This window comes from Mastigoproctus giganteus, chromosome 13, assembly GCF_048544385.1.
Source record: "Mastigoproctus giganteus isolate SK-2022 chromosome 13, ASM4854438v1, whole genome shotgun sequence".
NCBI lineage: Eukaryota > Metazoa > Arthropoda > Arachnida > Uropygi > Thelyphonidae > Mastigoproctus > Mastigoproctus giganteus.
Genome location: NC_143587.1, coordinates 49,014,077 through 49,034,089, shown reverse-complemented (window position 1 = coordinate 49,034,089; position 20,013 = coordinate 49,014,077). Strand labels below are relative to the sequence as shown.

Sequence of the window (20,013 nt, the reverse complement as noted above, 5' to 3'; positions counted from 1 at the left end):
ACTCACTACTGTATTAAGAGATATCTGTTAATTTTAGCAAATACAGGTGCAACACTAAAGAAAAATATATATAATATGCCTTGTCCAAACTTGAAGAAACAAACAAATTTAGTTTGTGACTCTGGAAGAATTTTATTTTTTAAAATTTGCTGTTCTAGGGAACAGCAAATTTTAAAAAATAAAATTTCTGTTGCATCATGTAGGCATGATGTAACAAAAATTTTCTTGCTGCTGGAATCCAGCCCATGGCCAGAATAAACACCAGAATAACACTAGGTTGACAATGTTTTTAGAAGTTTCAGATGGATAGCAATATTGCGTTTTCACTTTGTGCGATTAACGTTGCTTCAGTACAAACTACGGAATGCAATCCTAATTCACTTTTTTAGTATCTCGATAGACTGTCATGAAGATCCTGAAACAGACTTTCTTTTAGAATTTTTTTAATAATAAAATGCCACAAGGATTTTGTGCAATTTAACTGGCAAACTTTGCTGCAACATTTTGTATTAGTATTAGTCATGTGGTGCGAGGAGGTTCTAGGATTCTGGTGCACCAGCAAAAAAAAATAATAAAACTAAAAATAAATAAATAAAAATAAAGTATACCAACAAAGCTCCCTCACATAGGTGATACCTATCCTGCTAATCTTTGAATTTCTCCAAGCTGTTAAGCCCCAACCATTCAACTTATTCCAGTGATTAACAATTTGCTGGCTAATCCAGTGCAAACATTTTACCCTTTAATTTAATTTATTGGACAGCCTATAATTACAATGAACTCCTTTTTGCTTTCATTTAATATTTACGCAATGCCATTTTTATGGCCTATCATAATAGCAATACAGATTGCTTATACCAGTGTTCAATTAGTAACTTCTGGTGTTACTAATTCCGAAAACACGTTCTCATATTCCTATCAGAAGAATAATTTCTAAGGAATTTGTGCAAAGTAAAACATCAGTTCATTACACTTTGCATTTTATTATCATAATGGAATAGATCTTTAAATCTCTATCATTATTACTATCAACTGAAACAGAACACGATCCATTTTGCAAATGTGCATAATTCCAGTAGTTACATCAGAAGCCACTTGGTTCAAAACAGAAGTTATTTTCATCCTGCCAGAATCCTTCAAATCCTTCTTCCATCAAATCTTTTTTCAAACCAAACCTTTGAATCACAATTCATATTTGAAAGTATTTTTCTAAATAAGCAACAAGCATGACTTGTTGCAGTCATAAGATTTTGTTCTACCAAAATAAAGGGAAAATACACTGCTGCTAACATGCATTCCCATTTTTGAGACAAATTATGTACTTTTTGTTGCCTTCTCCACATTCTGAGTTGACAGTGTAGTTGGAGATTTCAAATAGATATAAATAATTGCACTCTGCTAAAAACAGGCTATCACTTTTCTAACTTTAAAAACATGGGAGCATACTGATACTTAAAAATTAAAATACCCATTTTTTCAAATATCCTGCATCCATCCTCAATGCTCGCCATGCGACTGCCCTTATCCAGGTGAAAGATTGGCCTACCCGTTACCATGTAGGTATTTTTTAGAACACAAAAAAGAAAAAATGAATTTATTTTGAGCAGAATGATTATCAATTTTTCTGTCTCTTGAATAATTAAAGTTTTTTTACCAACTGTGAAAGAATGTAACCACATCTTTAGTACTTATGTTTAACAAAACATATACACAATACCTACAGATTACATTCACTAGTAAATGGTAACCAAACTTAGAAATAATCTCAAGCTGCCCAAGCATGGGCTAGGAAATTTGCCATTGGTAAGAGGTGACAAATGAACTTGCTCCATTATCCACTATTCGTTTCCACTGAGCATTAAACAATATCAGTGTTATCTACTTATTTTAATTCTGTCAGAGATCACATGATCCTGCTATATGAATGAATTGTGTGCACTGCTAGAAAACAAACATATTCTCTGCCAAAAGAGAGAATTTAACTTTTATACTGCACAACATTCCAATAAATAAAATACATTTTGGCTAGAGCCAGAGGGATGAATTAAAACATTGTGACCTCATTTTACCAACTGTACTGATCACAGTTGCAAGTATTCAAAGTAAAGTTCATTCAGTTAAGTTTTTACCAAGGAAAAAAATGCTTATATGAAAAAAATAAACTTATTAAAATTCTTTAAAAAAATTGATAAAAGCTGGCTGATACAGAAAGGGAGAATGGGGAGGGGAGATTCTATATTATTCTAATGGTATTTTTATTTCAATTCACTGTATTTAAAACAAGATGATAACCACTAAAATTATACCATAATTCATGTTTGTAACCAAATATTAATCAAATTAGAACGCATGAGTGTGGGGGCAGCATTTTTATTTAACTGCCATCTTAAAACAAGACAGCGAACAAGCCAATTGTAAGCACCACATAACCATTTAGAATATATTTACAGTCAATAAAAGCCTTGTCAGGACCCAATTCCAAATTTACAGTACATAGGATTTGGTTTGGTTTTATTGGCGCATTAGCTACTAAGGACAGTACATAGGAATAGATCCTAATAGGGCTTGCAATGATTGTAAATAACTATTTCCATAAAAGAAAACTTCTTATATGCAAGTCTACAACTATCCTTTTAACTAAACGTTTTGTAAATTTTTTTATAAAAAAGAATAAAAAGATTACCATTTGTACCATCGAACATATCAAAAAAGCTCCTATAGTTGCCTCTTCGTGGTTATCCTGGATATCAATATTAATAATGTGAACTACACTGTTCTCTACTGGTGACCGCTTAGACAATTCTGGAAATTATTATTAAAGCTGTTAATATTAAAAATATGATAGGAAATAAATACACAGAATACTGCATTTAAAAATGTATCAATTTATTTATAAACTACATACAACATCCTATAGAAAATTAACCTAATACACATGAAAATACTAAGAATTAAACAAATTAATAACACTTATGAACAGTGTAATCAAAATAAAATCAAAGCACAAGCTAAAATAGTCATCTTCCAGATGAAAGATCAATTTCACTGATCTACAATGAAATAATATAAAAAAAAAAAAGAAAACTGCACATTTACTCCGTACACACGAAAGATGTTTTATGTGAAAACATCTTTGATGAAAATCAGTACCGTTTTAAAAATCGAACAAATTTAGAACTGAAGTCATGAACGGAGTCAGTGTTCGGCCCATTGGCAATATATGTACAGCAGAGTGCTTGTTACCCAACGGCCAAGTGATACTTACAACAGTTGTCTTTCAGTGTCTATCTCCTAACAGTGATATACACTGAAAGGACAGAATTCATGGGATACCTGGTTCCTGGGCGACGTGGTTAACCCTCTTGCTTGTGGACAAACCCACTGCTTGGCAGGTATATAGGTACACTGCATCACTGCATTCATATAGACAGTAATTTGATGTTAGTATGGAAAAACATCATCAGTTAACAAACTCTGAAAGAGGGATAATAGTGGGTGCCCAACACACAGGTCACTATCGCAGAGGTGGTGCAGAAATTGCACTATCCCCGTTCGGCAGTATCAGGAGTGTATGAGAATACGCCATTTTTGGAATAACATCTCATCGTGGACAGCACTGTGGGCAGAGAAAGGTAGTGGATGAATGTGGCTGTCGATGTCTGTCTTGCATTGTTTCAGCCAACCGAAGAGTGACAGTGTTACAAATCACTGCCTACTTCAATGAGGGAGGTGCCACAAATGCCTCCACCAAGACCAGCAGGCAATCATTAGTTGCAATAGGTTGAGAGCCATCGACCCACCAGAGTCCCATTGCTAATGCCACAATACAAGACGTTATGCCTCCACTGGACAAAAGAACATCGGCACTGGGCCTTGGATGATTGGAGATGGGTGTCCTGGTTCGATGAGTCAAGTTTCCAGTTATTTCGAGTGGATAGGAGGGTGTGTATCTGGCAGAAAATGCACGAAGCTATGTGCACCCGTCTTGTCAACAAGAAACTGTTCAGGCAGGTGGGCGGTCAGTAATGGTCTGGGGCATGTTCAACTGACACAAGTTGGGACCTCTGGTAAGTCTAGATGTATCTGTAAATGGTCCAGGTTACTTGCCCATCCTTGCAGACCACCTGCATCCCTTCGTGGTCATCATGCATCCACAAGGCAATGGACTCTTCCAGCAGGACAATGTGCCTCTCCACACAGCCATGGTGACTAGAACATGGTCTGGAGAGAATTCCACAGATTTTACCACCATGGAATGGCCTCCCCATTCACTGGATATGAACGTTGTGGAGCATCTTTGGGATGTTGTGGAAAGATCCATTTGAGCTTTGGATTCTCCACCCAGGAATGCAATGGAATTATGGACAGCATTACAGCAAGCATGGATGGAAATACACGTGGAACGCTTTTGTGAACTAGTGGACTCAATGCCTCGCCGTGCAACTACCCTTATCTGGGTGAAAGATGGGCCTACCTGTTATTACGTAGGTATCCCACGATTTCTGTCCATTCAGTGTACAGGATATAATTTACTTCATTCATTTTGCTGCTGTACTCAATTCAAGGTGCATCACTGTTAAAGAAAGATTTACATAAAATACCTATGATCACAAGCAGAGATTTCAACGTTAACTTCAGACTGGAAGAAAGTAAACTATTAATTATACTCCTGCAAGAAATCTTCGATTTCACAATAAACACTAATCTCTCAATTTTCACTACAAGATCAGGTACATGAATCGACACTGTTTTTAAGAGGTTTTAAGATACATTGCAGTCACAAGCATGCGTCTGTTACTTCAGTTATCACAAATCCATTGTATCTTGTCTTCCAGCTGAAATTATGGAAATTTGTGAATGACGAATAGAATATTTACAATACAAAAGCTCTTATTTCGTAACCAAGATATACAAATAAAAGTATCTAAAAGAAATGTGAAGATTAGTAACCTTAATGAAAATGACGTCATTTCTGTTAAGGTTACTAACGAAATGTCATTTCTTTTAGTCCCGTAATGGAAACGATGTTAAATGACATTTCCACATAGCAAAATCGTCACAAATTGGTTTTACTACAGTCCGAAATTTAGTAGGTGCCGCCAAAGATGTTTTCACATCAAAAATATATTGATTAAAATATACATTAAAAGGCAATTTAGAAAGCTCTGATTAATAATGATATTATACACACTTTGTGATCATTTGTCGAAAAAGTATTTTTCAACAATAACCTCTATTATTACAGTTCAAGTGCTCAGTCATTCAATAAATCTAATTCTGCATTTTTTTCCAGAGTTTAATCTGGCCATCTGCTGATCCTAATCATGGAAATATTGATTGTGTAGTCCATAACCAGTACAAAAATTGCTATCCAAGAACACACAATATGGCCAAAAAGGATTTGGACACCCCTGCACAAATACTGTGTACTATGAAAGTTCCGCCGTGCATGCATGCATATTTGTTCAGACATGCAAACATAAACCCTATGAGACTACAGTAGCAACACATTAGAAGCCAATGTGGATCACAGACGAATAAACTTTCAAAGTGGGATGGTGGCTGGCTGCCAACCTTTCCATACATGCAAATATAACTTGTTTGAACCTTCCAAAATCCACTGTGGTAGATGTTATTCAAATATGAAAGACTAGAGATAATATCTTAATGAAAAAAAAAAAAAGTCTGGACAACTTTACAAACCAGAAATATGTTCAACATTTGAACATTATCTGCAGAAATGACAAATATTGTTGAACATTTATCTAATATAGCTTGTTTATGACCTTTCCATGCCATGATTGCTGCCACTGGAGAGTAATCTATTGCTCACTTGCCTATAGTCTGTATGGGGAACTAACAGGCTACATTTGTTCTGAGGTTGTAATCTAGCTGCAGCATCTGCCTGTTCATTATCCATGATCCCAATGTGGCTTGGGATTTGGCAGAAACTGATGTCAAATGAACATTCAGAAAGAAAATGCAACATCTGCCAGACCTGGGTCAAGAATGGACAAGGATTATATCTCATCCCTGATGAAGCCTGTCATATACTTAAAGTTTGCATATAACTTTGGTAATGTGGGTTTTAATGTGGTCCAAGGCTACCTCTATAGCATACAACTCTGCTCGGTATATAATGCATTTATGGGGAACCTTCTTAGATATAGTGTTATCTAGGATGATGGCAGCAGACTCAACAGATGACTCTTAACTTCAAGCCATCAGTGAAGATTGGAAAGAAGTGAGTATTTAGCTGAGTGGACAGCACAGAGTTACAGGTAGAGAAAGTGGAGTGGTGACCCTTTCCTCAATTTTAAACAGAGAAGTTGTATAATGGCACTTGAGCATGGTAGTGTGGAAGTAGTTGCCTTGATTACTCAGCTACATTGTCTACCATGATGTTCAATTCTTTTAGTAGCTGTTGGACACAAATACCAAAGGGACAGTTGACAGTCTTACAGCTGTTATAGTTTTCCTAATACAACTCAAAAAGAAATGTCCACGTGGGGTGGTCCGCAGGGATTTTAGTTTAAAGATGTACTGTAATGACAATTGCTTTTGTCGAAGAAACATGGATGACTCAATTGCTTCAACATATAAACTCTGGACAGATGTTTAAAATGCTCCAGTAGCAATACAAATGGCCTGATGGTGGACTAGGTCAAGCAACACAATATGCTGTTTCTGGCTGATGCATACACCTGAGACCCATAATCTAGTTCAGAATGCATAAGTGCATGATACAGTTGAAGTAATGTGCAACAGTCTGCACCCCACTTGTTAGAGAATATGGCCTGTAATATGTACAGCCCCATCATGCACTTTGTTGGAAGTTGATAGATGTGTCGAAGAAATGTCAACTTTATCAATATAAGTCCCAGGAATTTTGTTTCAAGTGCTACTGGGATCATTTTGTCTGAGCTTCAGTTCCAGTTCAGGATGAAGGTTCTGCTAGTGACAAAAGTGGATACAAATGGTCTTCTGGAATGAAGACCTGAACCCATTAGCCATTTCCCAAGGGTTGAGGTCAACGGCAGGCTTCAATTGCCTTTTGATTAATCTTATACTGGGACTGTGAAAAGATGCTGTCATCAATGAAGAGGGTGATACAACTGGAGGAAATTGTTCAGTAACAGAATTAAATTTGATAACAAAAAGTGTAACACTTAGAAGTGATCCTTGAGGAACTCCCTCCCCCCCCGGCAAAACAGCTGGGAGAGAGAGGATCCTTCACAAACTTGGAATGACTAGTTTGAGAGGGAGTTTTTAATGAAAAGGGCAACATGTGCTTTAAGACCAGCGTTATGCTCTTTAAAATTCCAAATCTAAGTCATGTTATACATTTTTTCCAACTAAAAAAAAACCAACACTAAGTGCTCTCATTTTAGGAAAGCACCATGAATAATGATTCCAGTCAGATTAGAATCTTTAATTGCAGCAATGATAGACATACAATTAATCCCGTCACGGCATGGTGGTGCCAGGGGTTATATGGTTGTATGCTGACCTGTTCCTTTGGAAGCCACAGTGTCCGGGAAAAGAGATTGTTAGCTTCCAAATAACACATAAGGCAAGCTTTGACCATTCTTTCCAGGATCTTGCAGAAGCAGCTGGTCAGAGCAAAAGGATGGTAATTGTTGGTATTTTTGGATCCTTCCCTGGTTTGGGGGAAAGCATACAATTAGTCCAAGAGTCCCATTAAACATCTCATAATGGATGTCATGTGATCCATCATGGTATTCTTGATGTTCCATCATGGTATTCTTGATGGCTCACATGGGCTCCCACTGCAAAGGATGAATGAATTGCATGAGGAAGTGATCATTACTGTAAGTTTTCTCCAACCTTTCATATACATATAGGGAGGAGAGAAGGGGTTGTTGTTGTTTTTGGTGCAAGGGCAACTTAGGCCATATTGCACCTCCCAAATCAATTGATGGGAACTGCTTGTACAGCAGTTAAAAACGATCATACACTTGAATTTGTTTTAAATAGAGAAATAATTCAGAGATTTGCTTCTTTACCTATGATGCTATTGAGAGACAGAGGTTGTTGCAGATCTGAGATGGAACTAAAAGCCAATCGTCGGGTGTTATTAAACAAGCTACATTCAACAAGTATATGTTTTACTGTAAGTGGCTGCGAGCAGTTTGCACACTGAGGAGGATCATCCCTGTAAGCAGATAGAGATGTGTGAGGTGCGTGTGACCTATTTGGATTCTGGCTAAGATTACTTCTTTTCTATTTTTACGAAGGCTAGAAGTCCATAATTCTGGTTCAGATTTTATTTGAAATAGCTTGTTATTTGTTTGCATTTTCCACAGAAGTGTCCATTGTTCCATGCATGTTCTCTGTATTTTGTGTCTGTAATCAGGATATGGGACTAGATCATTTGTTGAGCCTATATTAGAAGGATGCTTTGCAGTATCATCTGCACATTCATTTCCTGGAATACCACTGTGGCCTGGGACCCAAGAAAAGATAACAGTTTGTGTTTTATGCAGCTTATGTTTACTCATAAAACATAAGCTGCATCAGCTTATGTTTTATGAGTTTTAATAAAGGATTGGTAGGAGAAGGAATGCCTTCCAAAGCTAAAATAGCACTTTGTGAATCAGCATATATTATACTTTTATTTATTGACAGCAGTGAGATATTTTTCAGAGCAAGCTTAATGGCATGAAGCTCAGCGGTATAACTGCTACATTCGACTGGAAGTGAAAATGAGATAGTTGAATTAGGGAAGACAGCAGCTGCACCCACTTGATTGTCAGACTTTGAACCATCAGTATAGATCTTGGTGAATTCAGGGTACTTTTGTGTATGAGCTTAATGTAGTTGTTGGATGTTAATCTTTGCAATGGAACTTTTACCCCATTGCTCAAGGTATTCATGAAAAGGAAGTGAGAGTAGACCACGGGGGAGCTGGATCTTTTGATTCTCTGAGGATATTATCAAATTGGATGTTCCAGCTTTCTGCTAGAATCTGTAGTCTGATACCAGCAGGCTGAATTGTTCTGGGTTTATTTGTATAGTGGGTTTTCCACAGAGGATCATGCAGCAGTGGCCAAACAGGATGAGTAGGCAGGCTTTTAATTTTAGCTGAGTAATTCATCAGTAACATTTTTCTTCTGATGCTAAGTGGAGGTTCGTGAGCTTCAACGTAAAGACTTTGAACCGGTGATGTTCTGTATGCACCTAGGGCTATCCTAAGAGACGAATGTTGGATGGGCGCAAGATGCGCTAAGGTGCATTCCCTAGCTGAGTCATAAACAGGTGCTCCGTAGTCTAGCCGAGATCTAATTAGGGACTTATACAAGTGGAGGAGGGTATGGCGATCTGCACCCCAAGATGTACTGGAGATTACCCGGAGTATATTCATTTTCCTTGCGCAAGAGGTTCTTAGATATTTTATGTGCTCTTGGAAATTTAATTTCTTATCAAAAATTAACCCTAGGAGACGAATACTGTTCACGATTGGTATAGGGTGATTGGCTAAGTGCAACTTAGGTTCAGGATGCATTCTGTGCTTTGTGCAGAAATGTATGGCTGTTGATTTGTGGCTTGACAGTCTGTATCCATTTTGCGCCATCCATAATTCAATGTTGTTTATGGATATTTGTAGATGCCTCTCGACATAGTTCATATTCTGGGAATGACAGGATATGGTAAGGTCATCCACATAGAGATATGAGTCAACAGTGTTTGGAATGCAGTTTGTAATATTGTTTATTCGTAGTGAGAACAGAGTGGCACTAAGAACAGAGCCCTGTGGGACTCCTCCTTCTTGTATATATGTTTGAGATAAAACCTGCCGGTACTTAACTTGGAAAGACCTGTGTCGAAGAAAGCTTTGAATAAAATATGGTAAGTGCCCTCTCATATGAATAGAATGGAGATCTCTTAGGATGCCGTATCGCCATATGGTATCGAAAGCCTTCTCTATATCAAGGCATACCACGACGAGATGTTGATTTCTGATGAATGCATTTCTTACGTTGGATTCGGCTTTGGTCATGAGGTCTAGGGATGATCTATTCTTTCGAAAACCAAACTGATTATTACTGATTATGTTTCGGGATTCAAGATACCATGTGAGACGATGGTGAACCATTTTTTCCGAAATCTTACTCAAGCAGCTGGTAAGAGAACTTGGTCTATAGTTGTGTGGAATCAAGTGATCTTTTCCAGGTTTCGGTATAGCTATTATATAAGAATGTTGCCAGGAGGTCGGGAATATATGTTCTGAGAATATCCGATTGTAAAGTTTAAGCAATAAAGATAGTGATTTCTGATTGAGATGTTGAAGCATTATATAGTAAATTCTGTCAGGGCCAGGAGCACTGTTTCTTGAGCTATACATAGCTTCTTTCAGTTCAGATATTGTTAATGGTTGGTTATAGGGTAAATGGCATGCAGCTTTGAAGTTCAGTTTCCTTTTCTCATTTCCGGCTTTAATATTTTGGAAAGACTGTTGATATGCGCTTGAGGCAGATAATTCACAGAACACAGTTCCTAAGGCATTGGCAATCTCTTCAGGAGAGGAGATCTCCTTCCCATTCCAGGGGAGTGGGAAGGGGAGATGGTGATACATGATATTTTCCACTTAGCTTTTTTATTTTTTCCCAGATTATTTGGGTATCAGTATCTTTGTTGATTGAGGAGGCGAATTTTACTCATGAATCTTTTTTAGCTTTTCGCCGGATGAAACGAGCTTTGGCTCTCAGTTTCTTGTAGTTAATAAGGTTGGCAGTGGTGGGATATTTGCGGAAGGTATTCCATGCTGCAATTTTTTTTTCCTTTTTCGCAATCACCATTCCACCAGTGATTGGTATGCCGATGGTTTCTTATTTGAGACTTTGGGATGGTGGCTGTTGCAGCTGTTAGTATCTGCTTTGTAATATATTCGGTGGCAGCGTCAATAGGAAAAGACGTAATGACATCCTCATCAAAAGATACATGATTGGTAAATTTTGTCCAGTTTGCTTTGGAAAATTTCCATTGAGTTTTTGTTTGAAATGGGTGGTTTGAATGCTACAAATCAGCGGAAAGTGATCGCTGTTTAGAGGATTGTCGTGTACTATCCACTCCATGGTTGGGAACAGAATCTGATTTCTGTAAATTATCTACTGCTTGACAACGGGGATGTCTCTGGGATGGAACTGTTAGTGGTGTATTACTGCATTGGTCTACTGCGTTTGGTGGAGATGGATGTTCAACAGAGAGGACTAACCGAGCCCAGTTGGAGATCGATGTGTCTGGAGGAATGGTCACTTCAGTCTGACATGCTACTGATTGGTGACTGTGAGTAGCAGTAGCATAGGTGTGTTTTGGCATACTTAATTTTACTTGTTTTCTTGCCTCTTGATAGGAAACCTTATTTTCAATTTTATATTTTTGTATTTTTTTCCCCAACTTCCAGAGGTTGCAGTCTTTGGAATAAGCGGGATGGTTGCCTTTGCAATTTGGACACTGTGGAGTTGGTGCCTTACATTCTGTTTGTGTATGAGTTTTACACCCACAGTTTGCACAAGTTGCATCTCCACGGCATGCTATCTGGGAATGGCCAAATTTCTGGCATTTAAAACATCTTAGAGGGTTCGGGATATAGGGCCGAACGCGACAGTATAAATATCCTGCCTTGACTGAAGATGGTAGATTTGGAGAACTGAATGTTAAAATTATACTCCGGGTAGGGACTAAATTGCCATCTTTTCGGATCATGATCCTTTTTGCTTGAGTGATGTTCTGTTCTTTAAGTGCTTGAACTATTTCATCTTCGGGGACGTTCAATAAATCCCATTCAGTGATCACTCCCTTTGAAGAATTGAAAGTGGTGTGATTTGAACTGGGATTCCACTCAAGGATGTCAGACGTAGTAGTAGCTCAGAATGTCTAGAATTGGTGGTCTCTATTAACAAATCTCCGGATTGAAGACGTTTCACCATTTCTGGTGAACCTGCAGCATATTCGAGGCATCTCTGAATGGTGAAGGGGGAGAGCTTGCCAACAGGTTGCGTTGACAGAGAATGTATAATCAGGAAGGCTGGTAATTCCTGTCTGCCAGTGTCTTTCTTCATTCTCTTTGAGATAGAGGAGTCATGTGTGTCATTTAATTGAGAGCTCTTCGGCTCTAAGCGTGGAAAGTCACTTGTTTCCATCTCTGCACCTTTTAGCCCCGGGGGTTGTCTTATCCCCCAGGTTACCGGCCCTGCCACGTGGAGGCAGGAGCAGTGCCACCAGTGACCAAGCAGTTGTAGAAGTTAGTTGTTCGTTATTAGTAAAATATATATACTAAATAAAGAAATGTTGTTTTCCTTTCTGTGTTCTTACTTAATACTTTAAGCACAGAACTGGAAGTAAATGAAATAGAAAAAAACACTAGAAAACAAATAAAACTTTTTCTTTAATAAGAGCACTCTATAAATCACTGAGAAAATCGCTTGTCACTATCGCTTGGCACTCGGGGCCAGAGAGAAGGGGAGCACACAGAGATCATTGACAGTAAATGTAAGAGTAGGTATGTGGAAGGTGTTAGAACTCACATTTAGAAGGGCCAATGTCACTGCTTTCAAGCATATGCTCAAATCCAACCCCTTCCATTGATATCAGGACTATCCCAGTGTATTATGTTCATTAAACCTCCTAGTAGTAAAAAATGGGAAGGTAACTGCTTTAATGAGGTATCAGGGGTCTGCCTAGGTGGTGTTGTTCCAGGTGGAAAATAGAGCAGACAGTTAGGAAGAACTTTACAGTAGAGCAAACTGCTACTGCCTCTATGTTGGTGACAAGGGCCAAAAAGCGTTACAGTTAGTCGTAAAGATGGTGACACCTCTATGGGCAAGTCCATCCTATTTGAATAATTGTAATTATGCAAATGAGTCCTCGTTCGCATTTAAATACATCTATAAGCAAAAGCAAGTTGGTGATGCTCATATAGGAGGGCCTTAATGTCACTATTTTGACAGAAATCCACTGTAAGAATTTGAATGGGACCATTATTTAGGTTTGCTGGCTCCATCTGTGAACTTTCAAAGGGCTGAAGGATTTTTCTCAGTTCTAGATTTACCCTTCTTTGAAAAGAAAGGATGCTGGCCTGTGTCCATTTCTTCTTCTGTGAAGAATTCCAGGACTAAGTTGTGCAGTACATCTAACTTCAATATACATTTGTTTTTATGTTGTGGGCCACTCCAGGTTTTTTGTTTTTTTCTCTTTACCACTTTGTTTTGGTAGTGGTGGAGCACTAGGAAGTACTGGATGGGAGTGGCCACTTTTTTGAGTGGGTGTATGAGAGCTCAATAACCAGCATACAATTGGAGCGATTGATTTTCATGGAACAGTCATTTCAGTTTGCATCCCAATGTAATGCTTCCCTGCAACTTCCTCAGCATAAGGGCTTGTTACTATTTATTAACTTAAGTGCTTTCCTTGCCTCCTGATAGGATACATTGAGCCACCTTGAATCTCTATCTCTTTTTCTTCTTTCCACCACTGGTATGCTCTTCAGTATGAAGGAAGAAAATTAAAGAAAAGTAATTTACCTATCGAAGATGTATTGCAACCTCAAATTGAAGAAACTGTCGGGGGAAAAAAAAGGCATTAAAATGTTAAACGTGTTCGGATTCTTTTCATTCATAAAACCCTTTAACCTCATCCAAGCCAGGATATTTTCATATAAAACATCTTTCGTGCGTATGGGGTACACGTAGTTTTTTATATTGTAGTTAAGTTTTATTTTTGATTTCCTGAGCTTAGAGAAGTAATATTTTGCAGCTACATATTGCACGTGTGTGTGTGCACCATGATATGAAACACTTAATTTCATTTCTTTATTTAGAATAGTGGTGGATTTAGTGCAGTAGTTGCATTTAGTGCAGGAAATTAAAAGCTAAAGTATAAAAAGTACTTTGTGCAGTGAAAATGCAGTAAAATCTTACATTTTACTGCATTTTCAGTACATGTGACACACTATTCCAAATAACAGATTTTCTTAGTAGTGATTCGGGCAGAGCTGATGCGCAAGGAATGCTGGGAATGACTCCTTGGCAGTTGATGTATATAGGTTTTGTAGCCAAACACCCTATCATTGTAGTCTTTTGTACCACATCAAGCACTTGCAAGAGCACCATGATATGCCATTTATGAGTGTACATATTTTTGGCACTTAAAGCACCCCAGTGGTATTTGGTACAAATGGCCTTGCTGAGCAATGCAGGAATCCAGTTGTAATGGGATTAGGAGACAGTCAGCCAAAAATAAGGATAAGTCTTACAGCTGTCACCCCTTGTGATTTCGGTTCAGAATAAATTTCTTCTTCTGGTACTACAAGATTTCATTTGGAGATCATGCTAAGAGATGAATTTAGTCTTATGGTGTGTGTGTGGGGGGGTGACTAATCTTAATTCCCCTGATGGGAATATGGATTAGTTGCTCAAAGCAGCTGTTCTGACAATATTTCTATTAAAATATTGTAAGAACAGCCATTTAAGTGATTTTGGAGAGATTGCCAATCCTTTCGACTAAAGGCAACATTTTCCCTATGGGCTTTTTTTTTTGCTGTTGCAACAAATTGCCAAGAAGCAGTGCAAGTCCTGTTTGTGTTTTTCATGGTAGTATTACTATTGAAGTCATTGTTTTCTGGTAGGATTTGTATGTTATTTGTTTTGTTTTAGTGGCCAGGCTCCCCACCCACCACAGAGTTCAAAAGGGATGCCCACTACTCCAGCAAGCAATACGTGTGCTTGAGTGGGAAGCCAGAGTGATACCTCTGCCAGCCTGAATCTTGTCCCTTAGACCATGAGGTTAGGGACATGGCTTCAGCATGGATTATTCCTGCAGGTTGATTGAACCTGGAGAGTCATCGCCGGACCACCCACCTTGTTGAAGCAGGGGGGAGCAAATTGGTGTCCTCTCTGAATTTCCATGAGTTGCTGCGCATGGCAAATATGCCATATTTTTATAGTGGCAGCCTGCAACTCAGGCTGTAGGTGTTGAATCCCAGTGATGCCAATCTGGAGGACCAGCAGCATCACTGGGAGATCTCCTCACTATATGCTGGTGCCCATGTCGAGGGGAAAGGTATATAAGTGTGAAGTAGATAACATGTCCTTAGACCAACTTTAACTACTGTCGTGCAGATCAGCATGTATCTTCTGCAGGCAATTGTGCTGTGGTCAACATCATTCCCATATACCTTTTGTAGTTTCTTCTTGATGTTTTCAATAGTCTTCTCAAGAAGAATTCAATAATGGCATACTGCTTCTGACAGACATTCACAGAGCTAGCACTGTTTTGATGACTGGTATAGCAACACCACTTGTGCAAAGACAATGTCATTAACATAAATGAAACAAAGGATGTACCAATAGTGTATAAGCAATAATGCTGTAAAAATATAGTTTTGTAAAGATATTGTGGGACATTTTTGGAATGACTTGTATTAGTTTTATATATTTGTAATACTGCTGCAACTTCAATCTTTATCAAATACATACATTATATATAAAGTATGTGATATAAACAATATATGAATTTACCTTCTACTACTTGGTCATATACTCTCTCTTCAGCTGTAAAAATAACATCAAATTTTTCAAAACAACTTTGAAACCGTTCTGGATGAGATTTAATTCGCCTATTCCTGTCCAACATGTGCAAAATGCCATTTTGGGTATATCTGATTTTATATAGGAAAGGGTGGTTTTTTTTTTAAATTAGCAGTACATTTGAGCATTAAAAAATACACTATTACCACTTCAGGTAGCAAATAAATTCAAAGTACTATTTAAAAAATTTAAATACCTGCAAAGGTAGTTGAGGCTTGGTCCAGTAATCAACAACTTGCTAGCTAAAAGAAAACTTCCTACAACGAAGTCTAAACATCTCCTATAACTTAAATTTATGGCCCCTAATTCTGGAATTCTTTATAACAGTGAAAATTCTCTTCATTTGTTTTACTAACCCTTCTCAGGATTAAAATTAGAGTGAATAGAGTACATGATATTTCATTCTGTACAAAATTATACAGAACAGATGGATCACTTATGTTTTGACTTCACTATGCTGCAGTCCATTTATTGTGTACTGAGAAATGGTAGAATAATCAGGTGAAGATATATGTTATCTATTTCATATGGTAAAAGTGATTAGTCTATGATCCCATTCACAACAGATAATTTGCTTTTTTTTTTTTTTTATTATTATTAGAATACATTATGGGAATATGCATAACTGATTAATGTGTTATGTACAATATTTTATGTATTAAATACAGTAACTGACAAAGCAAAAATAATACAAGGTTTGAAAATGATCTTGTAATTCATGAATGTGTGGCAGAGTTAACATCTTTTGATCATGCAGACACCAAGTTTTAACTTGTCATGCACCAGTCTATCAGAAAGCTGATTTGAGTAAGCACTTGCTTTTCTCATTTGTGAAATTTGAAACAAATGTGCCAACATAAAATTTTTTTTTCAACTTGAAAAGTAAACCATTAAAACATGTCGAATACTTCGTTTGTTGAGCTGATGATATGATGGGAAAAAAAAAACAGAAAAAAAAAGAACTGAAGTGGTTTAAAATGCTTCAGAAGAGAAATTTTTGAAGATGTTCACCCATTAACATCCTGAAATTATTAAAACCTCAATGAAGTCCACACCATCATTCAATTGGATTGATGATTAACCAAAAGGAAACTGATAAAATTTTTTTGTATTTTCCTAGATCAAAGATACTTCACCTCATTTCAGAGTTTTTCAAGCAAGCTATGTTGGATTCTGCATGATTATGCTCATCACTAATAAGAACACAAATTGTTAAGAGCTCTTAAAATCTGCATATGTTTGTGCATACACCAGAACCATAGCTGGAAGATTATAAAACAAAGAGACCCAAAACATATCATGTAAGGTAGCAAGGCTACTATGAAGAGAAATTTAAAGGAAATCACGGAGCTGTGTGTGTGTGTGTGTTTAATGCATTCCATATGAATAAGATTGGCAGTACTAACTGAAATATGTCAAAGTGCATGTTTCTCTCAAATGTAACCATTTAAACATCTCAGAACAAAGGATGCAATATGGACATAAGAATAAATTAAAGGATAAGAATATGGTGTGTGCACACACTACACAATGTGACACTTGAGATGTCTAAATATGGATAGATGTGGGCTACACTAGATGTGGCTGATCACATGATATTCGCAGGAAGCAGTGTCTTCTCCACCATTTTTACTGCAGTTCTAAATAAGTGTATAGGGTGTATCAGAAATTGAGAACCACAGAGAAATCAAACAATATAAATTCATTTATTATTCAAATTGATTGCCATTAACATTCATATACATACGAATTCTTGCATAAATATTTTTCTTGAACGTTTCTTAAGATAGAAACACTGATCTAAAGGGTATGCATTCTTAATGCTTTGCTTCAGTGATGTAATCTGGTTTTCAGCTATAAACCATAGATTTCAGACATCCTGTAGGAAAAAGTAGAAAACCATCAGGTTATTTCAATTCCTAAAACATGTACCAATACTAGAAGTATTGTTTTTGTAAGTAAGCAATGCCACATACATTTCTGAGCTCAGAATTCGGATACGTTGTATAGTTCTAAAAATATTTATTCAGTTTCAAACAGTTTGATTTCAATTTCAAGTTGACTCAAGATGTATTACATATTTTGAACTGTCTTAAGAATACAAATTGCATATGTATGAAAGTTTGTGTACTGATTCTATTTCCCCCCAAAACAAATCAATTCAGATTATTATTATCAACAATCACCAAATTTCCAATTGTTAAAGTATTAATTGCATCATTCTACTCACAGCTGATTATTTTTGTCCTCTTAACAAACACACCATGAATCAACAACTTTGCTTAACATCACCAATGGCCATGTGAGACAAAACTATAGCACTGTCAATGCATTCATAATCTTTTTACAATTTCTCTGCAAGACTAACCATTTAAGGCAACATTTCAAGTAAAACACTAAATGTTTGTTCTTTGTCATTCTGACAGAAATGTTTAAATCCAGCATGCCTGAAAATATTCAATCATTTCACTTGTCACTTTATTCCAATTTTGTGGATGTAGACAACAGCAGAGTTATCTGAAGCTCTTAGTTTTCACAGTAGTTATCAGATCTTCCATTAACCCCTTACAGTTGAAACAGTTTTGTATGACTTCTTAATACAATGGTTGTAAAGCAGATGTCATATTTGCTGGAAAAGTAAATAATGTCACATTTCCTTTTGATGAAAAAATGCTTCAAAGCTGTCTAAGGATGTTTTGTTCTTTAGATAATTCCAAATACTCAAACCTCAGTTCTTTCTTGATAAAGATAAGATGAATATTCTTTGACAGCCCAAGCATTATCACACTTCTGCAGCTTTATAGTACTGCTGATAATCTGAAACATTTCTTTAAGTTATTGCTTGCCTAATAAAGATAATAAATACTTTTTCTTTGATGGCCCAGATACTGTCTCACTACTGCAACTTGTGGTACTGTTGAGAATCATACTACATTGAAAAGTGTATGTGCTTAGTGCAACACATTTAATAAGCTTCCAAAAGGAAACAAACTCTGAAGAATAATCGGCTAAGATAAAGAAAGCCTGCAAAAGTTCGATGAAATTTACCAGTAAAAGTACTTTGCCGTAATGGCATTTGTATTGTTGCTCGCTCAGTAAACAGACGGTGGGTGTTATCGGTCTGGAGTAGAAGTTGAATCCCACAGGAGTTTGAAATCCTCCTGAAGTAAAGTAAAAAAAAAGTAAAGTGCATCCATTATCAACCCACTGCAGGATGGAAGCCTCCTCAACAATTCATGCTGAGGGAAATGGACCATAATCTGCCACGCTGGTCCAGTGCGGGTTGGCAGATCGACCATATTCAGCAGTCAGGGGGTTTAACCCCGGTCTACTCAAAGACCATGTGCTACTGCACTTCCTCTCCTGACCACTGGGCTACGGAGGCCGTGTGGGGGTGGTAATCTGACTTTTTTTCTTTAAATCACTAATTGAATTATGAACAGAGTCATACTGGAAGTTCTGGCATCATAAAAAAGGTTCGTAACGTAGTTTCACCGGTAAACTTTTTCGAAGTTTGCTGTGCTTCTCGTGTGAGCTTCCTTTGCCTTTTTTTTTTCTTAATAAAAAATTTATCCACTAGTGATTCTAAAGAAAAAAGGTCAGGTTATCCCCTCCACTTCAGGAGGGTTTCAATCTCCCATGGGATTTAATTTCTACTCCTTACCGATAACACCCACTGTATGTTTACTGAGCAAGCAACAATACAAATGCCATTATGGCAAAGTACTTTTACCGGTAAATTTCATCGAACTTTTGCATGCTTTCCGTGCAGGCTTTCTTTACCTTTGCTGAATAATCTTGCTTACACAATGAAACCATCTTGGAACTTTTAAGATTTGTAATTAACTTAAGTTTGTACAGATGGTAATGAATTACCCGAGCTATATGTTCTGTAGATGAATTAAAGGGGTGGGGGGAGTCAAGATTCAGAAAAACATTTTGAAACAAGTGGCAAACAAAGCAGGTGACAAATTAGTAAGATTATACTGTAATTAGATGGGATTGTACAAACTAAATAAGAATTGTCATTTTAAATATCAAGTTGTAATGAGTACAAACCAAGGTAAAGCAAGTTTTCTACATAACTACATCACCAGTTAACCAACTTCATGGCACAACGAAGACAAGTTTCGGAGACTGGAGAAAATTCAAACTACAGTCAGTGCAAAGAACAAGTTCTGTTACAGAAAGATATTGGCAATATATATTTAGAATGCAGACTTACACTATATGGCCATTTGCTTAGCCATACTACATAGGTTTGCCTGTGTAGTAGCAATACATTAGAAGCCAGCATGGGTTATAGATTACAATGTAAACTTTTAACATGGATTTGGATAATAGATCAGTAACCTTTCAGTGCATGCAAAATCAATATCTTTATGAAAACATTCCTAAATTAAAA

General features: G+C 37.1%; 1 protein-coding gene across 1 annotated transcript in view; it reads right to left on the bottom strand.

The window, feature by feature from the left end:
- Positions 1-20,013, bottom strand: part of Ssu72 (Ssu72 CTD phosphatase) — a 75,216-nt gene that overhangs the window by 11,817 nt on the left and 43,386 nt on the right. Inside the window, exons 4-5 of the mRNA XM_090388032.1 lie at positions 15,540-15,679; positions 2,684-2,802 (exon numbers count right to left, since the gene is read on the bottom strand). Coding sequence (XP_090244158.1) covers positions 2,684-2,802; positions 15,540-15,679 — 259 coding nt within the window. The remainder of the gene's footprint in view (positions 1-2,683; positions 2,803-15,539; positions 15,680-20,013) is intronic.